Source organism: Sander lucioperca, chromosome 21 (assembly GCF_008315115.2).
Source record: "Sander lucioperca isolate FBNREF2018 chromosome 21, SLUC_FBN_1.2, whole genome shotgun sequence".
In the NCBI taxonomy this organism is placed as follows: Eukaryota; Metazoa; Chordata; class Actinopteri; order Perciformes; family Percidae; genus Sander; species Sander lucioperca.
The window spans coordinates 11,365,347-11,385,614 of record NC_050193.1 but is presented as its reverse complement, the minus strand read 5'-3'; the positions used below and the strand labels follow the sequence as shown (position 1 = coordinate 11,385,614).

The window sequence follows — 20,268 nt, the reverse complement described above, 5'->3', positions numbered from 1 at the left end:
GACTTGAACGTCTTCTGACTGTTCACTCACATACAGCAGTGACTACAACAGACAAATGAGCAGTGACATTTGGTACGTAAGAAGACAAGGTGGGCATGTGGTGAAAGAACATGGTGACAAGCTCACCCCCCCCCCCACAAAAAGATTAAGCTCTTGTCAGAATTACAATATACACATCTTTTAAATATTTAGGTGGCACACATGACCAATTTGTCAGCTTCCAATCCAAGGAGAACATATTTTTTTTTTGGGAAAAGGCTATCGACAACACTTACCAATTCTGCCTTTGTAGTATCTTTTGGTTATAAATAATATATAACTGATGTTTATTTGATACATCGCTGACTTAATTTAAATCAAAATCTGGTATAAATATGGCTTCGCTGCCTACTACAGCTCACTATTATTTCCTTTTAGTAGCATATTATCCATGGTTATTACAAGAATACTCTACAGGGGCTGGAATAAATCGGGCCTCTAATATTTAATGTGTGAATGCAGTCTCCAGAGCAAAGATGTTTCACTAAATTGGAAATTGGTTGCACCTAAATGGAAAGCCTCAGCTGTGTGAATGTCGGGCAGCATATCAGTGTAGTTAGAGAGCAGCAGCCGAGTGGGTGGGTTGCAAGGCTGCTGTCAGCCCTGACACTTGAACTGCTGGGCCAGCAGCATCCTTAACGGTGCAGCCTAACACCTGCTGTCACCACTGCTGCACCATCAGCTGCGTATCAGCAAGTGGAAACCCCCATAACTGTCTCTCTGAATGGCTGACCAGGGGTAGAGGATGGGTGGTCTGGTCTTAAGAGTCACAGTTGTTACATCATGTTTACAGAAATAAAAAATAAAAATCCAAAACTGTTTGGACTCTTTATACAAATAAAAGTATTGCATTTGCACAGTGTTACACTGCAATTGAGTTGCTAGTAAAAGAGAGTTCTAGAAGTAGCATTTTAAGAGCACTGTGCAGTGTATTTTTGTTTTAGAGCTTAAATGTACCTACCTTTTTGTTGTGGTTGGATTTAGAAGAACAGCCAGTACATCCCTGGTGCGCAGTATTGCTGTCAAACTCACTTATGTTTATATTTGTAACAAAGCTTTCAGGTGCCAAATTCTTTTTCTCTTCTATAATACATTTTGAAGCACGATTATGAATGTGAATAAATCAGCATATTTTCTGTCTGTTTTTCTCACTTCAGGTGGAAGCACAGGGGACACGTTGTCTGTGTCTCTCTACCTGTCCCTGGTAGTGTCACTGACGGCGCTTGTGGCCTTGGTGGTGTTGCTAGTGAACTGTGTGACCTGCTGCAAGCAAAGGGAGATCAACTTCAAGGTGAGAGTCCTGGCGGGCAGGTAGCCAGACACACGCAGCTCCACCTGCTCCCTCATAAATACATGGAGCAGAAATGGATTGTATTGGACAGTGTCTGTGAATTTAGCGTCTGTCGTGAAAGATATGCACTGCAGTATCGTGTTTAAGGGTGACCGAAATTAAGTCATAATCTCGAATTTTGAATAAAAAAATGGAATCGCCGATGCTGCCGCGCCCCCATGTCACGTCTGGTCGGCTTGCCAAGCGGAAAAAAAACACACACGTAGCCTGCTCGAGGTAGTCCATTTCCTGATTGATTCTACCACCACTCTGGTGGAGACGCTAATGAGCTAGATTACTACACACACAGTAGCAGAAGAAGACCAGCTATACACACACACACACACACACACACACACACACACAGGTCAGATATTATAAAGTCTAAAAATTAAGGGTGCTCCGATCAGGATTTTTGGGGCCGATCACCGATTGCTGTGAGCAGTATTGACCGATGCCGATCACCGGGTCTATTTGAAACCTTCTATTTATCATGTCATATATTTATCATATATTAATTTTAATATTCTTAACAACAATGCATAAGTATTAAAATTAACAGAAGATAATGTATTGTGAATTGTCAACGGTTTACTTTTATTGACAGGAAACGTTCAACATTCCACTTCCTCTATTAGAAACACACCTTAAACAGCTTAGAGCTTAACATATAGCTAAAGCCTTATTCGGAATAAATTACAAAACAACTGTCAGTGTGTTCTTTAGTGTGTTCTGAGCAGGGTGGGGCCACTTAAATTTTTTACCAGCCACTTTTTCCAGAATTCACATTTATAAAAGAGTGCACTATCATATTTTGAATTGCTTTATTAATTATGTTTTATTATTAATACATATTTTATTAATATAATGTATTTATTATGTGTCAGTAGCTTGTTGATCTTTACATTGTAAGTTAATTTCCTATCCTGGCCTGGGACACACATTCATACGGTTTGATAAAGGACTTATTGGACTTTAACTTATCATTGATTTTACAATAACGAGTGTAGCTCATGGATGTATTAAGTGTAGCTGTCCTCAATTTAGGTCATCCTGTACGTCTCATCTCCGGTTTTTCCTGCATCCACCGTGTGTGTGTGTGTGTGTGTGTGTGTGTGTGTGTGTGTGTGTGTGTGTGTGTGTGTGTGTGTGTGTGTGTGTGTGTGTGTGTGTGTGTGTGTGTGTGTGTGTGTGTGTGTGTGTGTGTGTGTGTCAGTCGCGGGGTAGAACTGAGCAGCAGAGAGCCAACAGGATTAAAACGGCAGCAGCTTTCAAGCGACTTAAACATCGTTACAGTCTACATTGACGTGAAAATGTAAACAGGTTGGCAGGACGGTCTGAAATGTTGTGCACGGTCTGTCGCTGTACGTTTTGTCAATGCGCCACTTGTTTGAAAAGTACCTTCTCTTTTTCTCTTTTTTTTTACTTCGCCCTCAACAGCTTGTACATCCATAGCTACTGTTGACTCCGCGGCGGGCCTCTTAACACCGGGGATATGTCGCCACATTTTTTAACAGATAATTTTCCTTTCGTCTGTACTTCAGCTCAGCTAGCTTGCTAGCTATTTACACGGCGTCCCGGACTAGCGCTGAAAACTAGCTACTCGACTATGCGTGGTCAAAGCCCCGGCTGTGAACGGTTTCATTTCCTGTAAGTTCTTCACAATAAAAGTCCTCCGTCATTTTGGTATTTTAATGTTTTTATTATGAAGCAGCAAAATCCGGAAATGTTAGGGATTCATTAGCAGTAACGTAACGCGATTCCTATAAGCATTGTGCATTGTTACTTAGCAACAGCATTCTTTGACAAAAACTGTCCAATCCGTTACAAGGATACAAGGCTAATTTCCCACCCTGGTTCCGAGGCACTTTTTTTGACCAACTCGGGGAGACTGATCAGTCCAACTGCTTTTTCTGCCAACGGTCGGCCGTCTGGTTGGTGTGTAACTTAGCTGCGTATAGAACATTTTCTCACGAGTAGTACGTCATCTGATCGGCCTTTATGGAGACCACCGATCAAACTATTTAAAGCCTTTATCGGCCGATAACGATCGGTTCCCGATCAATCGGAGCACCCTTACTAAAAATGTTATAGCAACCTGTGCTTTAAAAAAATGAAATGTATACATGGAGAATCGAATCGAACCATGACCTTAGAATCGAAAATGTAATCGAATCGAGGATTTGGAGAATCGTGACACCCCCTAATCGTGTGTTTTTATCCACTCTTGATTTTTGTTTGATGTAGGAGTTTGAGGACCACTTTGACGATGAGATTGACTTCACTCCACCAGCAGAGGACACGCCTTCTATGCAGTCCCCAGCCGAGGTGTATACCCTCGCTGTGTCTCCTGTGGCACTGCCTGGACCCCCACACCTCCAACCTCCTGTCTGCGTCACAGGTCAGACACATGCACACTCACAGACAAACAAAAGATGTATACCGTGTGTCAAAATTCATTGCTTCAAACGTGCACATATTGTACATGCAGATGACCCATTGATGTTTTTGAATGGCTGGATTTCGGTTGTCTGAGTTTTCTTCTGTTTTTTGTCTTTTTAGTGTCTATCTTTAGATGCTAAATTTAAAATTCTAAATATACAGACCTTTTTAAATCCTAAATATTTAGGAAAAATATATGGAGGGTTGGTGTATTTTGTGAGCTCTCCTTGTCATTAGGGGTGGGAATCAGAGGGTACCATACGATACATGGCTCACGATACCGATAATATCAATCAATATATTGCTAGACAGTCCTATAATGATACATCACGATATCGGTCTAATTATGACTACAAAATAACCTTGAAAAGGTTAAGTGCCGGTTTTCTCTCTTTAGAAAACTGCACAATTCTGCAGCACAAGTTTGTCTGTGAATTAAGATTACAGAACTATAGAGCAACTATGGGTCCTGACTTTGGACTTAAACGTGGTTGGGGCATCTGTTATTTTTCTCAAACTGCTGTCTGCCATCCCATTGAAAACCTTTTCCTCTTTGGCTAGTTAACTTATGTTTAAGTTTCCCTCATTCATGTGTTGAGCGCCACCTCGAGGAGCCATTAGCGATGCTGGAAGCAGGGGAATCTATTTAGAGCGTCTTATTTTATGAATTAAAAGATCGATATCTGGTGCCAGCATATCGATTATCGTATTGCACGAAGGACACCGATATATTGCCATATATATCGATATTTTGTCCCACCCGTACTTGTCATATGCCTTTTTATAGTACATATGTAATTAGGTCATTCCACGAGAAAAACACATCTGATTGGGTTCTTAATAAACTTGCTCTACTTGATATTATCCAAGTCTGTTTTTGTCATATCTCTGTAAAAACCCACTTTCAGCAAAATTGTGCTGCAGTTTTCGGTTTGGTGAGTTAAATCAATCTGATGGACCTTTTTTTTTTTCTTATATCGATTTATAAGCAAGAAATGTACGTTTTCCAAAACTCTGTATGAAACTTGTTGATTAGTGCAGTCTTAATTAACATTGTTTTGTGGTTTGTTTCACAGAGGGATCCACAGGCTTCCAGGTAGCACGTCACAGTCTGAGTTACATTCAAGAGATTGGCAATGGCTGGTTTGGCCAGGTAACCTGGTTTTCTTTAATGGTCATCTTTTGTATTGTCCCAAACAATAACAAATACAAATAGATAATGTTAAGTTAGGGTCATGTTTGTTTTATTCTATACAGCCTTTAACTAGAGAGATCTGAAGGTAGCTGACTGCGTCATCTGTGCCACAGGCTGGGTATATTCTCTAAATCTCTTATAACTGGAGGTTTATGCACATATTCTCTGCCCCTGTTTTTACTTATTTTTTATAATCCTTAACCTGTTCAGTGGAATTTGCATTCTTCCCCCATTTTTCAAATCTGTTGCCTTGTCTGACGTTTTTGTCTGATATTGTTTGCCTCTTTTAAAGTCGCTAAGAGGAACTTTCAAATGTTTCTGAAACTGTTTAATTTTCCATCTGATGATCATAAATGTCCTGTAACAACAAACAAGACTAACAGTGGAAAGAACGCTATTTTTATATAGATTTTGTTAATGCCTTTGCCCGGATCCGATTCTTCCTGCAAAGCAGGGCTTAAAGTATTCCGGCACCAGATCTCGGGCGTGCGGCCGTGAGGGGGGAAAAAAAACTAAAACTTTCATTTTAATAATTTCGAGTCAATTGATTTATATGAGAGGAACGCAGTTCTAACTAACGCAGGGCTTAAAGTACTCGGGCCTGGTGCCGGATTTCTGGCGTATGACTATTTTAGAAAAATAAATAAATTTAAAAAGTCCACATGGGATTTGTTTTTGATGCGCTGGGTTTAACCAATCATCGAACTTCCACCTACCACTGAAACATGTTCTATCCAAGAGTGCTAAGAGAGTGCGGTGTGGTCTCTGTGGTAACGCGGCTAAAAAAAATGGAGGCAAAGTTTATCAAACTTGGAGCATGTAGATACAGCTTTAGTTGAGAAAGTAGTTAAAAACAAATGGCGCTGGGCATGAATAGAGGACAAGAGGAAAAGGGTGGAGACGGGGAGCTGTTTAGCACTTGGTGCCTCAAATTGAGGGAGCCGGTTGCTTCTTCAGCGTGTGTTCAAGGAGGATACGGTATGGCAGAAGTGGTAAGAAAGTGCTTGCTAGTCATTAGATGCTAGTCACAAAGCTTCGGTCCGTGCGCTCTGTCATACGAGTAAGTTACCGGCAACGACGGCTACCGCTGCGACTGCGCCTTCACTGACCGACCGTGTTTGTGATACAAACGATACGTATGTGCACGTTCATAGAGGAACACGATTTGTCATTAACGATGGCCACTGTGTAAAAGCGATCTGAAGCCCAAACTGCCTTGACAAAGCTGTCTGTTTGGAATCAGCATGGCAGTTATTTAAACATAACAGCCTTGTCCCAGAGTTCAGACGTCTAGCTATATGAGAAGCTAAACAATGCAAAGTTTTTAATAAATATACATGAAGCAACTAATATCAACATGGACAAAATCATGAATGTACTAATTCACTTTTTTGATGATGACCTTGCCAAAGTAACAACACAACATCTAGAAAGTTTTGTTTTCACAATGATTCATTGTAGGATTATGATGTTATTGCAATATGCAAATCTCCATTGACTGTTAATTTAACATATGGTTGGAAGAAGTAAAAATTGATCCAAAACTTTTTACTTCTTAAAAATTATGACTTTTATTATTGTGTAATGGAAGAAGGACTTTAACTGTTTTGCCAGTCAACTTAACTTTAATGAGTGCATACTGAAACATTACCCCCCACCCCCCCGGTAAAAGCATGGCGAGGTATGTACAAACAGGCCACACTGAGGTAAAAGCGCAGACTGCCTGTCGCAGGAACTGAAAATGGCAAATTGTGCTTTTCCGTGTCATGCATGTCCATTCACGGGAGGGTCAAGGGGAAAGTGGGAGTTTCCCATAAAGAGATGGGAGGGGAAGCGTAAAGTGCACCTAATTATGTATTCCGCGGTATGTACAAAAACCGCCCGTGACAGCGCGCCTCTATTTTGCGGTGAAAATTCTCCGCCTCTTAAAAGCAGGTGTAAACCAGCCTGAAGCGGGTGTCCTCACATATGCCTCCTGATAAAATGGGAGCAGTAATCCGAGCAAGACGACGACATAGGCCAAGGAGACGAGCTGAAAGGATTTTTGCCACAAGGATCACACTTTTTCTGTTGAGTGAACACAAAATCATTAAGCGTTACAGATTAAGCAGCCATGCAATATTACAGTTACTGGAAGAAAAGATGACATTGTATCTCCGACACAGCGTTCACATTCCATTCCAGCAGTTGTTAAACTCCTCGCTACATTACAAATATTGGCATCAGGATCATTTCAAACAGTCATAGCATCAGCAGTGGGAATATCGCAGTCTGCACTCAGTCGTATCATTGCACAAGTACTTAATGCTTTGCTACAGCGCAATTTACGGTATAGTGGGCGGAGAAAGGCGCTGATTACCCGATGAGCTGCAGGTTTGGTAAATACGACGTAAGCTGAAGTATCACAGCGTGCACTTTCTGCGTGTTGGCTGTGGCGCTGATAATGCTACATTCGCAAATGTTTGTACATCTGGCCCTCTGAGTAACTCCAGCACAAGCCGGCACGTGCTAGAAAAGATGTTTACGACAGCAGGCGTGGTAAAAACATCACCGCTTTTGTCGAAAGGGGCACAAACTGAAAGTTCCTCGTAGCCACTTCAGCACGTTACATGTAGAGGTATCTCTGTATCTTGTTTAGCCTAAAGTGTTGTTGTGTATTAACAGGTCCTTCTGAGTGAAATCTACACAGATCCAGGTGGATCCCGAGTGGTGGTGAAAGAGTTAAAAGCTAATGCAAGTGCCAAGGAACAGAATGATTTCCTGCAGCAGGGGGATCCATACAGGTAAACCGATTGATTTTTGACTGAAGACTGTTATGTTTTCAATTATTTTTAATCAGGTAATTTATAATTAACATATTTGATTGATTAATATTTACTTAAATTACATTTTTAAAAGTGTCGGTGTATGGCAGCTATATGACATCACTGTAATGTTAGCAGCACCGTCTACTCATCCTCTTACACATTGCATCAGACTTCATCTCCTCTCAAATCTACGGATATTATTTTAAAGTATTACTTCAAAGCTTATTGCAGTCCTAATCAACATCATTATCAACAGGCTTTGTGTTATTTTGTCTATACAGAGTCCTGCAGCACCCAAACATCCTTCAATGCATGGGACAGTGTGTTGAGGCCATTCCCTTCTTGCTTGTCTTTGAGTACTGTGAAATGGTGAGTGAGAGACCACATGCTCTGCTAAATGGTATTTACAAGCATAAACATGCAGTCTTTGTGTAGTAGTGTCGAGGAATTAAGAGATGGTTTATTTACTGCTTGCTAAATCTCCACTTATAAGGCTTCATTACATACATATTTTACTGCTGGAATAAAACCTAAAACTGGGCTGTCTATGCAGCAGAATGGCAAGAACATTTTTTAAATTGGTGCAAAATGGCAGAGAAAACCGTCAATAAGGCTCGCTCTTTTTTCAGCCTACTTTTTGCAATACAGGAAACACTATTGTGCCCAGGTTCTGTCCATAAACCCTCGTATTCTTGCCAAACAGTGCACTTAAATGTGTGTCTGAAAACTTTATAGGCGAGAAGTTTACAATACAATAACAGAATCTTTGTTTATATTTGATCAGCACTGCTTAGTTATACAGTATAATCTGAGTTCGGTCTGAGTTTGAGAGAGTGAGAGAGGGGCAGCTCTGTCTCTTGATATGTTGCTATATTCTTTGTGTCTGTATGAGAAAGTACAATCTGTAGTTTGAACAACAGCCCTCGAGCGAGCGAAATGCTTTGCTGTGGTATGAACACGGAGATCTGGGCGCTGGGAAGATCGAAGGAAGTTTACCATAGTTCATTTGCATATACTACCCCATTGTTACGTTACAAAGCTGGTTGAAAATCAGCAAAGTATCCCTTTTTAATTGAGAAATCTGAGAATTATTAAGCCTGCTGAGCTCACAAATTCATAGGGCTAGACCCCTTTTAAATACAGAGATCGCATAACTAGTCTAAGCCTGAGACTTCTCGCTTTCCCACTTGACCCAGTTAAGCAACAGTCTTCATTTACGCTACTCTGGTGTCGGCTCCACCAGTTGCTGTGTTTGTGCATGCTGGAAACTGTTGAGTTCAGTCTAAAGTAAACTAAGCTGATCCTAAAGAAACCTGTGGGGTGCCCAGTGACAAATGCAATAAGTCAAAAAGTTACCTAAAATATACTTAGTCTATGTATGTTTGAATTATCTCAATAGGAAAACCCTAGGAAAACAGTAGCTTTTGGACTCACAGACTCACATTTTAATGCATTTTGATGCACTCCAACCTGTAATAAATACTAACACTCAGTCAGAGAGATGTTGATTCAACATTTGAGGCTGTAGTTTTTTGTAGAATTAGATTATTATTATATTTGAAAATTGTTTCTTATTTTGTGTTTCATTTTAAATATGAATAAAAAGAGAAAATCAATATGTGATATTTGATATTGTGGCGTACCGCCACAAATAAATCAATGTATGGAAAACACTGGATTTGGTATTGGAAACTTTTGACATTTGGAGATTTCTGCAAGTATTTTTTCGGCGATTGTTTTAGGAGCACTTCAGTTGTGGAAACTGCTGAGAAACCTCTTTATTGTCAATATACCAATGAAAGCCATGCATCGTCTGAATGCCCTAGTTCTGTAGTGTGTGGTCGCAGAGTTTCATGCGGCTGTGATTATCGTAAGTCACATACAGTATACAGTGACACAAGTTTCAGATAATGGTCTCATTAAATTGAAATGGCTATTATGGCGCGGTTTCTATGCAGTATAGAAAAGTATAAAATTTAATTTTAGTATTTGGATAATTATGAAAGAGTGTAGAAAATTGTTTTTCCAGACTATTGCCCCTATTCTGTTTCATTCAATTCAGAATTTCTACAAAATAAAAAAAGTTGAATTGAGTTGGATGAAAACACATATTTGAGTGTCAACAGTCAATCACTCAGTTTATCACTTCTCATCTTTGGTACCTTGCTCAAGAGCACCTGGCAGTGCCCAGGAGGGGAACTGCACCTCCCCAGCTACCCTAAGGGGGACTTAAACCAGCGACCCTCCGGTTCCCAACCCAACTCCCTACGGACTGAGCTACTGCCATACTGTTTCCTGTAAGTGAAGCAAATACTGCAGCCCCGCTTGCTTTCCTGTTTTTCCAACCTGGTAACATGTCCAGCAGGGTCCAGTTCGGTTCATCTTGCCAGACATTGCATAACGTTGTAGGGCCGGGAATATTGTCAGTTGCCCAGGGCTGGCCTGTGTCCTGACATTGTGTTCTTTCCCAGCCAGCTCTAGTAACACCCCTGACAGGAGATAGAAATGAGTTAAGGTGAATGACTTATCACAAGTGTGTGCGAGTCATTAGGGCAGATAGCGTTTGAAGTCCAAGTCCTGTTTGTTCAAGGTGATAATTTGTGAGAGTAGCACAACTGAGTGATGTCTGGGCTTGTTATCCCTTGCTATATAAAGAGTTTTGAGGACTTTATCCAGCATTGAACCTGCTTTCATGTTAAATTTAAAGTGAAAGACAACATGTCTGTGGCCTCTATTACTACTTCAGGCGGCATCAATCATCCTCTAGATGTCACAACATGAAATGTGACACTGCAGCTGCGCAGTGGACAAGATGAATCCCAAAAAACCTATACACTGTGACGTTCCCTCTGACAGCCCGGAGATTGATTGTGGTTTTTCCGTCCAATATCACCCGTGCCGGGTAACCTTGACTCAAAACATTTTACACATCAAAATACATCAAGCAGCTAGTGCAGGGGCCACAGAATGTCACATACTATAGTGTGAGTGACAGCTTGTAATGCACGGATTTCCTGCCTGGTGCTTGGCCAGGATGTTAGTCAGACCCTTCTCTGGTTCAGGGTCTCGGACATGAGCCAGCTGACTCCTGGCTTTCGAAAGTTGTTGATCTCCTTCATATATTACGGTCGTTAAAGCAACAATCCTCGTAGCGTTATGGTAGTGCTCTTTATGTTGTTGTCATTGCATTTGTTAAGTTACTGGCCATGCTCTGCCTACAGGTATATTGAGCATTATAATTCACATTGTGGGTAAAGTTGCCCTTATGTGGTTGGTGTCCTTTTTGACTTCTGAAGGCTATTGTGCTCTTTTGATGGTAACTCATTCTTTAGTTTAATTACCAAAGACTGTTGGTCACACTCTTTGCCTTGGTGGCTATGACAAACCATGTGTCTAAACAATACACCTTTCAGAATATAGACTGCATCTACTATCTACTAGCAACATGGACATAAATAGCTTGGATTTCTTTTTTTTTTTTTTTTACATAACTTAATCACGTGATGGCTCAGCTAGACATGAATTTGTGCATTGGGAACTTAGTACATTCTTGTTTATTCACAGGCCAGACACAAGGCCTAATCATTTTGGCCTTTAATGTTTCATTAACAACACTGGATCCTTCTCTGAAACTCAGACCTAATCACCTGCTGCAGAGCCTTCACAATAAAGACAGGCAGAACGTATCACTTACCATACATTGAATATAGCTCTTCTGCGAAGACTGCTTCTCAGAGCTGCGTGCGTGCCTGTGTGTGCAAAGGTAATGTGGTCAAAGCAAAAAAACATTTTGTTTATGTAAGACAACTGATCTAGACACACTCCTTTATTCTTCTTCACACAAACAATCCGTAACTGCACATGATTTACAATATTTAACAAAAGCACCTCGTATACTGTATGTTGTGAATCTGGCGTGTGTACAGTATGTTCTTAGTTGCTCATTCCTCAGGGGAGCTTCGTTCTGCTGGCTAATCGGGAGTCCCCTTTGCTCCAACTCTGTGGTGAACATGATATAAAAAGCACACATAACTTGGCCCTCATGCCTTCACTTGTAGGAAGTTAGAGTTAAATATACTGATGTCAAAAATGTCCACTATCTTAAGTTGTAACAAAGTATATTCAGACTGTCCTTTGTCTTTGTTTGCACACATTGTAGTGGAGTACGATACCCAGTATTGACAGTTTATCAGCCATTACAGTCTGTTACAGGAGTCTGTAAACTCCTTGTTCCAGATTAACTTTCTTATATTCGGTCACACTGGTGACTGTGTGAATAATTAACTCAAAAGTGCCTTGTCCTGCTACCCTCACGGGACACCTTGTTCTTCTCTCCCAACCGTACACAAGCACAGTTGATTTTACTGACCTGAGCTGGACTCTTTATTATTCTTTATTTATAAATCTCTGTGACATAGCATAGAGGTCTATTAAACAGTGTTACCCTAGTTGGTCCTTTTCGCACATCAACAGTGAGAGAAGTGCTGAGGAGACAGGAACAGGAGAGTCTACTGCCCCTGTGTGGTGGTCTCTGCACAATGCATTTAACTAGTGCTGCTTGTCCCACTCCTATTGCTATGACACAAATAAGATTCTTCTTGATTTATTTAATGTTTGTTTGATTTTGGTGAGCTAATACAGCTGTGTGTTTGTCTGTGTGTTTGCAGGGGGATTTGCGGGGCTATCTGTCTCAGCAGGATTGGATGTTCAGAAATGCTGAGTTGCTGCAGCTGCAGAGGATGGCCTGTGAAATCGCTGCTGGTGTCACTCACCTTCACAAACACAACTTCCTGCACAGGTAGCACTTCAGAATTGCAACACTTGAGCAAGCTCACAGGTTTTAGACCCACTAAGCTAAGCATTGTGTTTCTGTTTGCCTGCCAAAGAATACAGCTGCTGTTTATGGTATGCTCACTCTCTTAGTGACAGAAACATTGCAATTACATATTTTAATTACATTTTTCACTAAGCCAACATTTTACTTTTTTTCCCCCAGTGTAATTTATTAGATTAGTAGTTATCTTAATTAATTAATATATAATAATTATTTTATATAATAAAATATAATATAATTATAATTAAATAATAATTTAAATTTTCTGATCTTTTTCTCATTCATTTGGATGTCTCTTGTTTGGTGAGCTATAATCTGGTTTACCGGATGTACAGCGCTGGGATAAAGAATGACATCCGGCACATAATTTACCTCACCTTTCGCTATCTCCGCTATCCAAGACGGTTGTGATTGGTTCAAAGAAATACAAACAAGCCAGAGCGTTTTTCCCCCTATCCCAGAATAGATAAGCGGTGTAGCCATACCATAATCCAACACTGACACAGCGCTGTGGAGATAGGCTGGCAAATGTCATTTAGGTTTTTAAGGATTTAAATTTGCACATATTTGCCTGAAATTTCATATATTTAAAGCTATAATGCGTAGTTTCTGTCGCGCCCCCCCCATGAGAAATTCTAAGTAATGACATCGCTGTCCACGTGACGCAAGCCTTCGGTGGTTGTGCACCACCTCCACCCCTCCCCCACCAGTTGCTAGTAGCTCAAGGAGGAAACGGTGGATTAAAAAACAAGATGGACTCTTCAGAAAATGTAATTAACTTATAGTTTTTATGTCCTCCTCGTCTCCAAAGCTGACCATTGCTATTGTTCTTTCTCAGCGGTGAGGTAAAACGCATCACTCAAGCTGTTGCGCGCGAAAGTCGCCGGACTACACCATTTTGTAAACGTGGCCATACTGAGAAATACAGAGAGAGTTGTGTGGAGCTGATAGGCTTAATTAGCTTTGTATCAACTCATTTGGCAATGGCTTGAATGTAACAGACGTTCATTAATATTGCATCTTGTCAACACATAAAAGTAAAACACACGAATATTGCTATCCTAAATATTCTCATCCTCATTAAATATGATTGTAAAGACTTAGGTCAACTGTCAGTTTTACTTTAGCGTCCAACCAGTCTCAGGAGTACCAGTGTTCTCCAAAAAAGGTGCGTACAGCAGAGAGGCTGCATTTCATTTTTACCTCAGCGAGTACTGAATTTCTGGCTACTTGCAGCCAGCAGGGTACAGAGAGCTCATCAGCTCTATTTTTCATGCTCAGAATAAGCTGAGAGGGTTCCAATTACACAACTCCCATGCATTGCCACAGTGTCAGCTGTCCTCTGCCAGAGGAATATGATGATTCTGCTCTTTGCATGTAAAAGGATAGCCTCATATTGGGCCTTGTGTTTTAATCCTTGTTACAACTCAAAGGGAGTTTTACAAGCTTCCCTTCCATGTGTAAAAATGTAATTTGCGATCGTAAAAATATTTCTGTGGCACTTTTGTTCAAAGGCCACAAAAAAGAGGTTACACAAATGAACAGGAATGATCAGTGCAGCTACATGCTGGCACAATTGAATGAGAGGTGTTTGAGGGTGCAGCGCCACAGACACAAACCCTCGGGGCAAGTGCTGTGTGGGCTGATATCCAAAGCTGAAACCTCAGCTTTGCGATGCAAGGGTGAGAATGGTGCTGCAAAGAGCAATACATCTGAATATATTCTCATTTAGAAAATGGAAGGAGGTTTCTTTTAAGGCATGGTTCAGTGATTGCTCTACGTACATTTTCAGTACAATTTTGTTTGCTCTGTTCGAGTTTAGATATTCATATCTATTGTTTCTATTATAGGAATATATCTATTATTTAGATATAAGTATTCACTGGGTTGTAAAACTCTTTATATGCGTAATTACAGGATGCAAAAATCCTACCAAATTATATGAGAAGAAGATATTCAATATGTAAATTCCTATTTTTTAAAGACTAAATATTCAATGCTTCGATAACTCACTGTATTTAAAAAATATCAACAACAAAACTGAAAACTTCTTGCAAAAATGACACCAAACTGCACTTGTGTCTGATGGTATAGGACTAATCACTGTCATTCCACGTATTAGCCTTGAAGGGCTAAGATGTTGGAACCATTTCTTTACTGTATTTTGGGCTCTCGGCCAACAGCAGGGGACAGGGGTGTGGAGAGTTTAAAATAAATCTCCATTTGTCTTACAGAGGTTTCAGTAGGTCTGACAGTCGCTGGGTCATGTGCACGCAAGAACACTGGTGTCAGCAGTGTTTGTCGTTAGGCAGGTAAAAGCAGACATGTATAAAGTACTAGAGACCCAGACTTAAGTAAAAGTACAAGTGCTCTATCAAAAAAGTGACTTGAGTAGAAGTTGAAGTGCTCTTTAAGCACCACACTTAAGTGGAAGTACTAAAGTATTCAACATTTTTGTACTTAAGTATTGCAAGTAGTTTATTTTAAAATGTACTACTCAAGTACTGAAAGCAAACATACAAGTATTGTGTTATGCAGTTATTAAAGAAAACAGTCAAGTTTAAATATCATATTGTTTATATTATTTCAAATGTTTAGCTAAAGGACACTCACAATTCCTTGGATGGATCCTTGGATGTAGCAGCAGTACAAGGACAGGAACGTACAACACCGCAGCATGTCATGAACCGCGGGTAGCTAGTTAGCTTGCGCTTACTGGTAGCTCAAGCTGGTGTGCCATTTGTGTATTATATTTGTAACTTACCTTGATTTGTTTCTTCAAATTCGACATTGAATTTTTGAAGGCCATTATTTCGCAATCTTTCGGGAGGCAGAGTAGGCACTTCATTCTATATGAATTGTCTTTCACTCCGACAAAGGAAAACATGGACTCTAACCCCCAATTTCCACCAACTGCGGAACAGCTGTGGATCGGCTCCGCTGCATGTCGGCTCCGTGCTCCGCCGTCCTTCAATACCCACCAGGTCCGGATTTGTTGCGGAACGGCTGCGGCCATGGCTGACAGCTGAAGTCACGAGGACCCACGAGATCTCGCGAATTCACGTATGATCGCGCGATATAACAGGATGTAGTTTCTATAAACAGAACTACAAACAAACAAACGATCGCCGGAGCTGGGACGGAGTCAGAACGCAGCCGTTCCGCAGTCAGTGAAAATACACACATTGACTTTAATGGAAACCTATTGACTCCGCCGCCGTTCCCAGAGCGGATCTGCAGCCGTTCCGCAGGTGGAAATTGGGGGTTAGTAGGGCCAGGGGTGGTCTCCTTCCTTACCCTCACCGCCACGATCACTTGAAGACAGCTTGATCGCTTGATTCACTCAATGATGAGCCAGCTTCATCAAACCTGGTGACAGAGACATCTACCGCTCTGGCAGTGATAATGTGGGTTTGGAATGATTCGTAACATTTTTGTAATTATAACGATGCAGCACATAAAAAAATGTATCGGAGTAAAAGTATTAAACTAATATGTATATGTACTGAAGTAAAAGTAGAAGTAGGAGAAAAAATATAATACTCCAGAGTACCATATACAGCCTTTTAGTACTTAAGTACAGTAGTGAAGTAGTTCTACTTCGTTACTATACATCTCTGGGTAAAAGGGACTTGGAACTTGTGCACAGGAAATGCCGCAGGGCTGAAAGGAAAGCAAAGTGTGCCTCTTCTTTACTGTGAATTAACTACCATATGTCTGCTTAATGTGCAGAGGGAGCCTCAGAGCTTCTCACGCCCTCTCCTGGCAGCCTCACAAAACGTTTGTGTTTCCCTCTTGAAACTATATCCAGCTGCTGTATGCATGAGTCAGGAATAGCCCCCGTATGAGTCTTGTTGTAAGGTGAAGAGCTGAGGCAAATGACAGAATTTTCGATAGTTGCCAAAGTCATTTGCGATCCTTGCCAGAGTCCTTGGCCCTTGATTCTTGTGAGGTAATCTTAGCCTTTAAAGGAGACATATGCTCATTTTTTAAGTTCATACTTGGGTTTTTACTAAAACATGTTTACATGCTTTAATGTTCAAAAACACATTCTTTTCTCATACTGGCTGTCTTATATATACCTGTATGTATCCTCTGTCTGAGACGCTCCATTTTAGCGCCTGTCTCTTTAAGTCCCCCTCCTGAAAAACCCAGTCAGCTCTGATTGTCTTGCGAGAAAAAATATGGTGCACCTTTGCAAGGGAAGTTCTCAAACTATGGGTGTAGATACTCAGATGCTGGGTGTTATATTCTAATGAGCCTGTATGTGACATAGGAAGGGGAGCCGAATCTGAACGGCTTGTTGAATCCCATGTTTTCTGATCTAGGCAGCCCACAAAAAAAACTAACTGGGTGGTCCTACTTCATAGTTTGTGGATTGGTAGTCCCTCCAGATACCCACATGTATGTGCACAAGCACTGAAAAAGTGAGTTTTTCATGATATGTCCCCTTTAAGGTTAAAAGGATATGGTGTATTCCTTGTTGATCTCGATTGATTTTGAATTTATTCACATTGCTTTAACTTTGCTTTATAAACCCAAATAGCAATGCACGTGCTAAACAAAATTAACTTACTGGCAAGAACAAGCATCAGCTGAATGTTTTCATTACAGCGATGGTCACAAACTTGCCTGCAAGCTTCATAATCAGTGAATGCTTTTCTAACTGTGAATTTCTAAAGTATCTAATCCATCCAGATGTGTCATGCTGATGTTGTTCTTTATGCTCTCTCAGTGATTTGGCTCTGAGGAACTGCTATCTGACTGCAGATCTTACAGTCAAAGTGGGAGACTATGGAATTGGACCCTACAGATACAAAGTAAGCAGAAACCTACATTTTAAATATTTTTTCAACACCAGGTACTGGTTGCACAAGATACTGTACATTGCACTGGTTTATTGACTAAAACCAGTTGTTGTTTTACTCCTCAATAGACATGATCCAATAAAACTTCTTAGGGCTGATATTAATAAATAATGTGATATTATTTAAAATTGCTGATCTGATACAGATTACCAGTGGTAATCATGTGAGTCATACTGTGCCTGTTTTTTTATGTGGTCACTAAAACTGAGTGAAAGCATATGCATTAAGAAGTAGCTGCTCATAATCTGATTTCAGAAACGTTTGCACACATTGTGGGCATTATAAACTCTGACACATGAAGAAATTGTGACGTATGAAGTGCATACCAAATTTAGCATGTTAATACAGTCCCATAGTGCCCTCCGCCAGGCACCAGCAGCTAGGGCTGGAGACCGAATTCAATACTTTTTAAGCACTGACTGAAATGCCTCTAAAGTCAAAAATCAAAAAATGCCTCGTCCTTTAATGCCCAATTTCAATAACTAAGGAGTAAATCTCATCAGCATCAGTGAGCCAATTAGCATGTAGCATGCTTCTACCAAGATCTAATAATGCTGGTAAATTGGCTGTCTAACGTTACACGTCATAGAGGCAGGCAGGAAAAACTCTACGTTACACAGAGACAGGGTCACGTCATAGGAGCTGGAAAAAAAATAAAAGGAGACTGCAATAACACCTTAAATTATATTGTTTTTCTGCCATTGTCAAACCCATCAGAAAATGTGGCCTGTTTTTAACTGTTCTGTTCTTTCACAAGGCACAGGTGACGAGTTTAGAAGTTTGAAGCCATGTTTTGTCTATAATTTACCAAATTCAACCACATATTCCTTTTTACTTTTTCCTTTCCTTTTTTTTAAGAACTACTCCACTGTGCAACTGCTAAACTTAACTTTGCCTAACTGAAGTCTGGCTATCTGGCAGCTCCAGATGACCTTACAGAAAATAAATCTTTTTCATTGTAGGCTGTGCAGATGTTTGCCTTTGATCAATTGCATGTTTCATTGAAGGATATTGTCTTCTCATGAAACTGGACACACTGCATATGTCCCAAGGCAGTTATGTCTGCTGCATTTCTTAAATACTGCTGATATATATACTCATCGGATAAGGTCACCCAGTGAATCTATTTCTGTAAATAAAGGGAGACGCAAAGCAAAAGTGCACTGCCTCAACGAGAGTTAATAAACACTTTTTGGTGTTGCCCAATTATTTGCAGTGTTTCCTCGAAAGTAACGGTTTGTAAAAGTAGTAAAGTACTGTGTGTGACTGATTCTTTTTTTACATTTTTTTTTTTTTTTTACAATGTTACTATAGGAGGATTACATCATCACAGAGGATGATGTGTTTGCACCCCTTCGCTGGTTGGCTCCTGAGCTGGTGGGCGAGCGCCATGGGGGTGTGATTACTATGGAGCAGACCAAGCCCAGCAATGTGTGGTAGGTACCAGACTGCAGCTCTTCACTGACACTAGAGGGTGTTTTTAAAAACCCATAACTCATAATGACCTGAATTTAATCCAAATATATTTTTAAATAAGTATTTCCTCCTCTCATGAGAGACAATATTTTAACCCTATTTTAAGTTGACGCATCTTTCCTAACGTAGTAAGGTTAACAACGAGCTACAAACTCATTTTCATCAAAACGAGCCGTCCTCCGACCTGGAGAAATAACATTGGTCTCTATGAGCAGCCGGCAGTGAGACGGCAGTAAAACCGGACGAGTGCTTAGGGACCATCTACAAACTACAACACCAACACAAAAATATCTATTAATTTAATGATTAAATAAGGTAGTGTCTCCAAACTTACCTCAATTATAACTTGTCTCCTGCTAGTTGTACTACAGCACTTACTTTTAACAAATAAATTGTTGTAGTTTGTAGATGGTCCCTAAGCACTAGTCTGGTTTTACTGCCTTCTCACTGCTGGCTGCTCATAGAGACCAATGTTATTTCTTCAGGTCGGAGGACGGCTCGTTTTGATGAAAATGAGTTTGTAGCTCGTTGTTAACCTTACTACGTTAGGAAAGATGCGTCGTTTGTGATTTAATAACATTTCGCTATAGAGTAATTGATCCCAGAAGTTCAAATCTGTGAATATCTTTCTAACTTTGCTCACGTTTATAAAACCGAGGGCATGGATTATTAATCCGTACGAACAGTTTATAAAACCGAGGGCACAGATTATGAATCTGTGCGTACAGTTTATAAAACCGAGGAAACAGATTTTTATTCTGTGCGCACGGTTTAGTTTTTTTTTCTCAGCTGACCCCAGGGGGGCTCCGTACATAGCTGCTTTATGAATCATGTAATTTATTTATATTTACAGTACAGTTTTTGTTGGTAACGGTAGTCACAACAGCTCACCTCATGAAGTTTAATGTTTTTTGGGTCGAGGTCTTTTGCTGAATTTGAAGTGCACAAGATAACTTTGGTCCTGCAGTAGATTCCAACCGCTATTTTGTCCTCAATTGTCCATAGGGCCTTGGGGGTCACATTGTGGGAGCTCTTTGAGAATGCTGCTCAACCGTACCCCCATCTTTCTGACCGGGAGGTTCTCAATCATGTAATCAAGGAGCAACAAGTCAAACTCTTTAAGCCACAGCTGGAGCTTCCTTATTCTGACAGATGGTGAGTTTTTGGAACATGTCTATTAAAACAAATTACATACAAATATTATTGTAAAATAAAAACAGTTTGTAGTATTGCTTAAATCAGGGTTTAAGTCATTCAAGTCAGTCAAGTTATTTATT

At 40.4% G+C, this 20,268-nt stretch overlaps 1 protein-coding gene across 1 annotated transcript in view; it reads left to right on the top strand.

Moving 5' to 3' along the window:
- lmtk2 (lemur tyrosine kinase 2) overlaps nt 1–20,268 on the top strand; it is a 33,016-nt gene that overhangs the window by 6,371 nt on the left and 6,377 nt on the right. Inside the window, exons 2-10 of the mRNA XM_031312708.2 lie at nt 1,197–1,330; nt 3,617–3,770; nt 4,888–4,964; nt 7,671–7,789; nt 8,095–8,182; nt 12,481–12,611; nt 17,383–17,467; nt 18,830–18,951; nt 19,997–20,146. Of these exons, the coding sequence (XP_031168568.1) occupies nt 1,197–1,330; nt 3,617–3,770; nt 4,888–4,964; nt 7,671–7,789; nt 8,095–8,182; nt 12,481–12,611; nt 17,383–17,467; nt 18,830–18,951; nt 19,997–20,146 (1,060 nt within the window). The remainder of the gene's footprint in view (nt 1–1,196; nt 1,331–3,616; nt 3,771–4,887; nt 4,965–7,670; nt 7,790–8,094; nt 8,183–12,480; nt 12,612–17,382; nt 17,468–18,829; nt 18,952–19,996; nt 20,147–20,268) is intronic.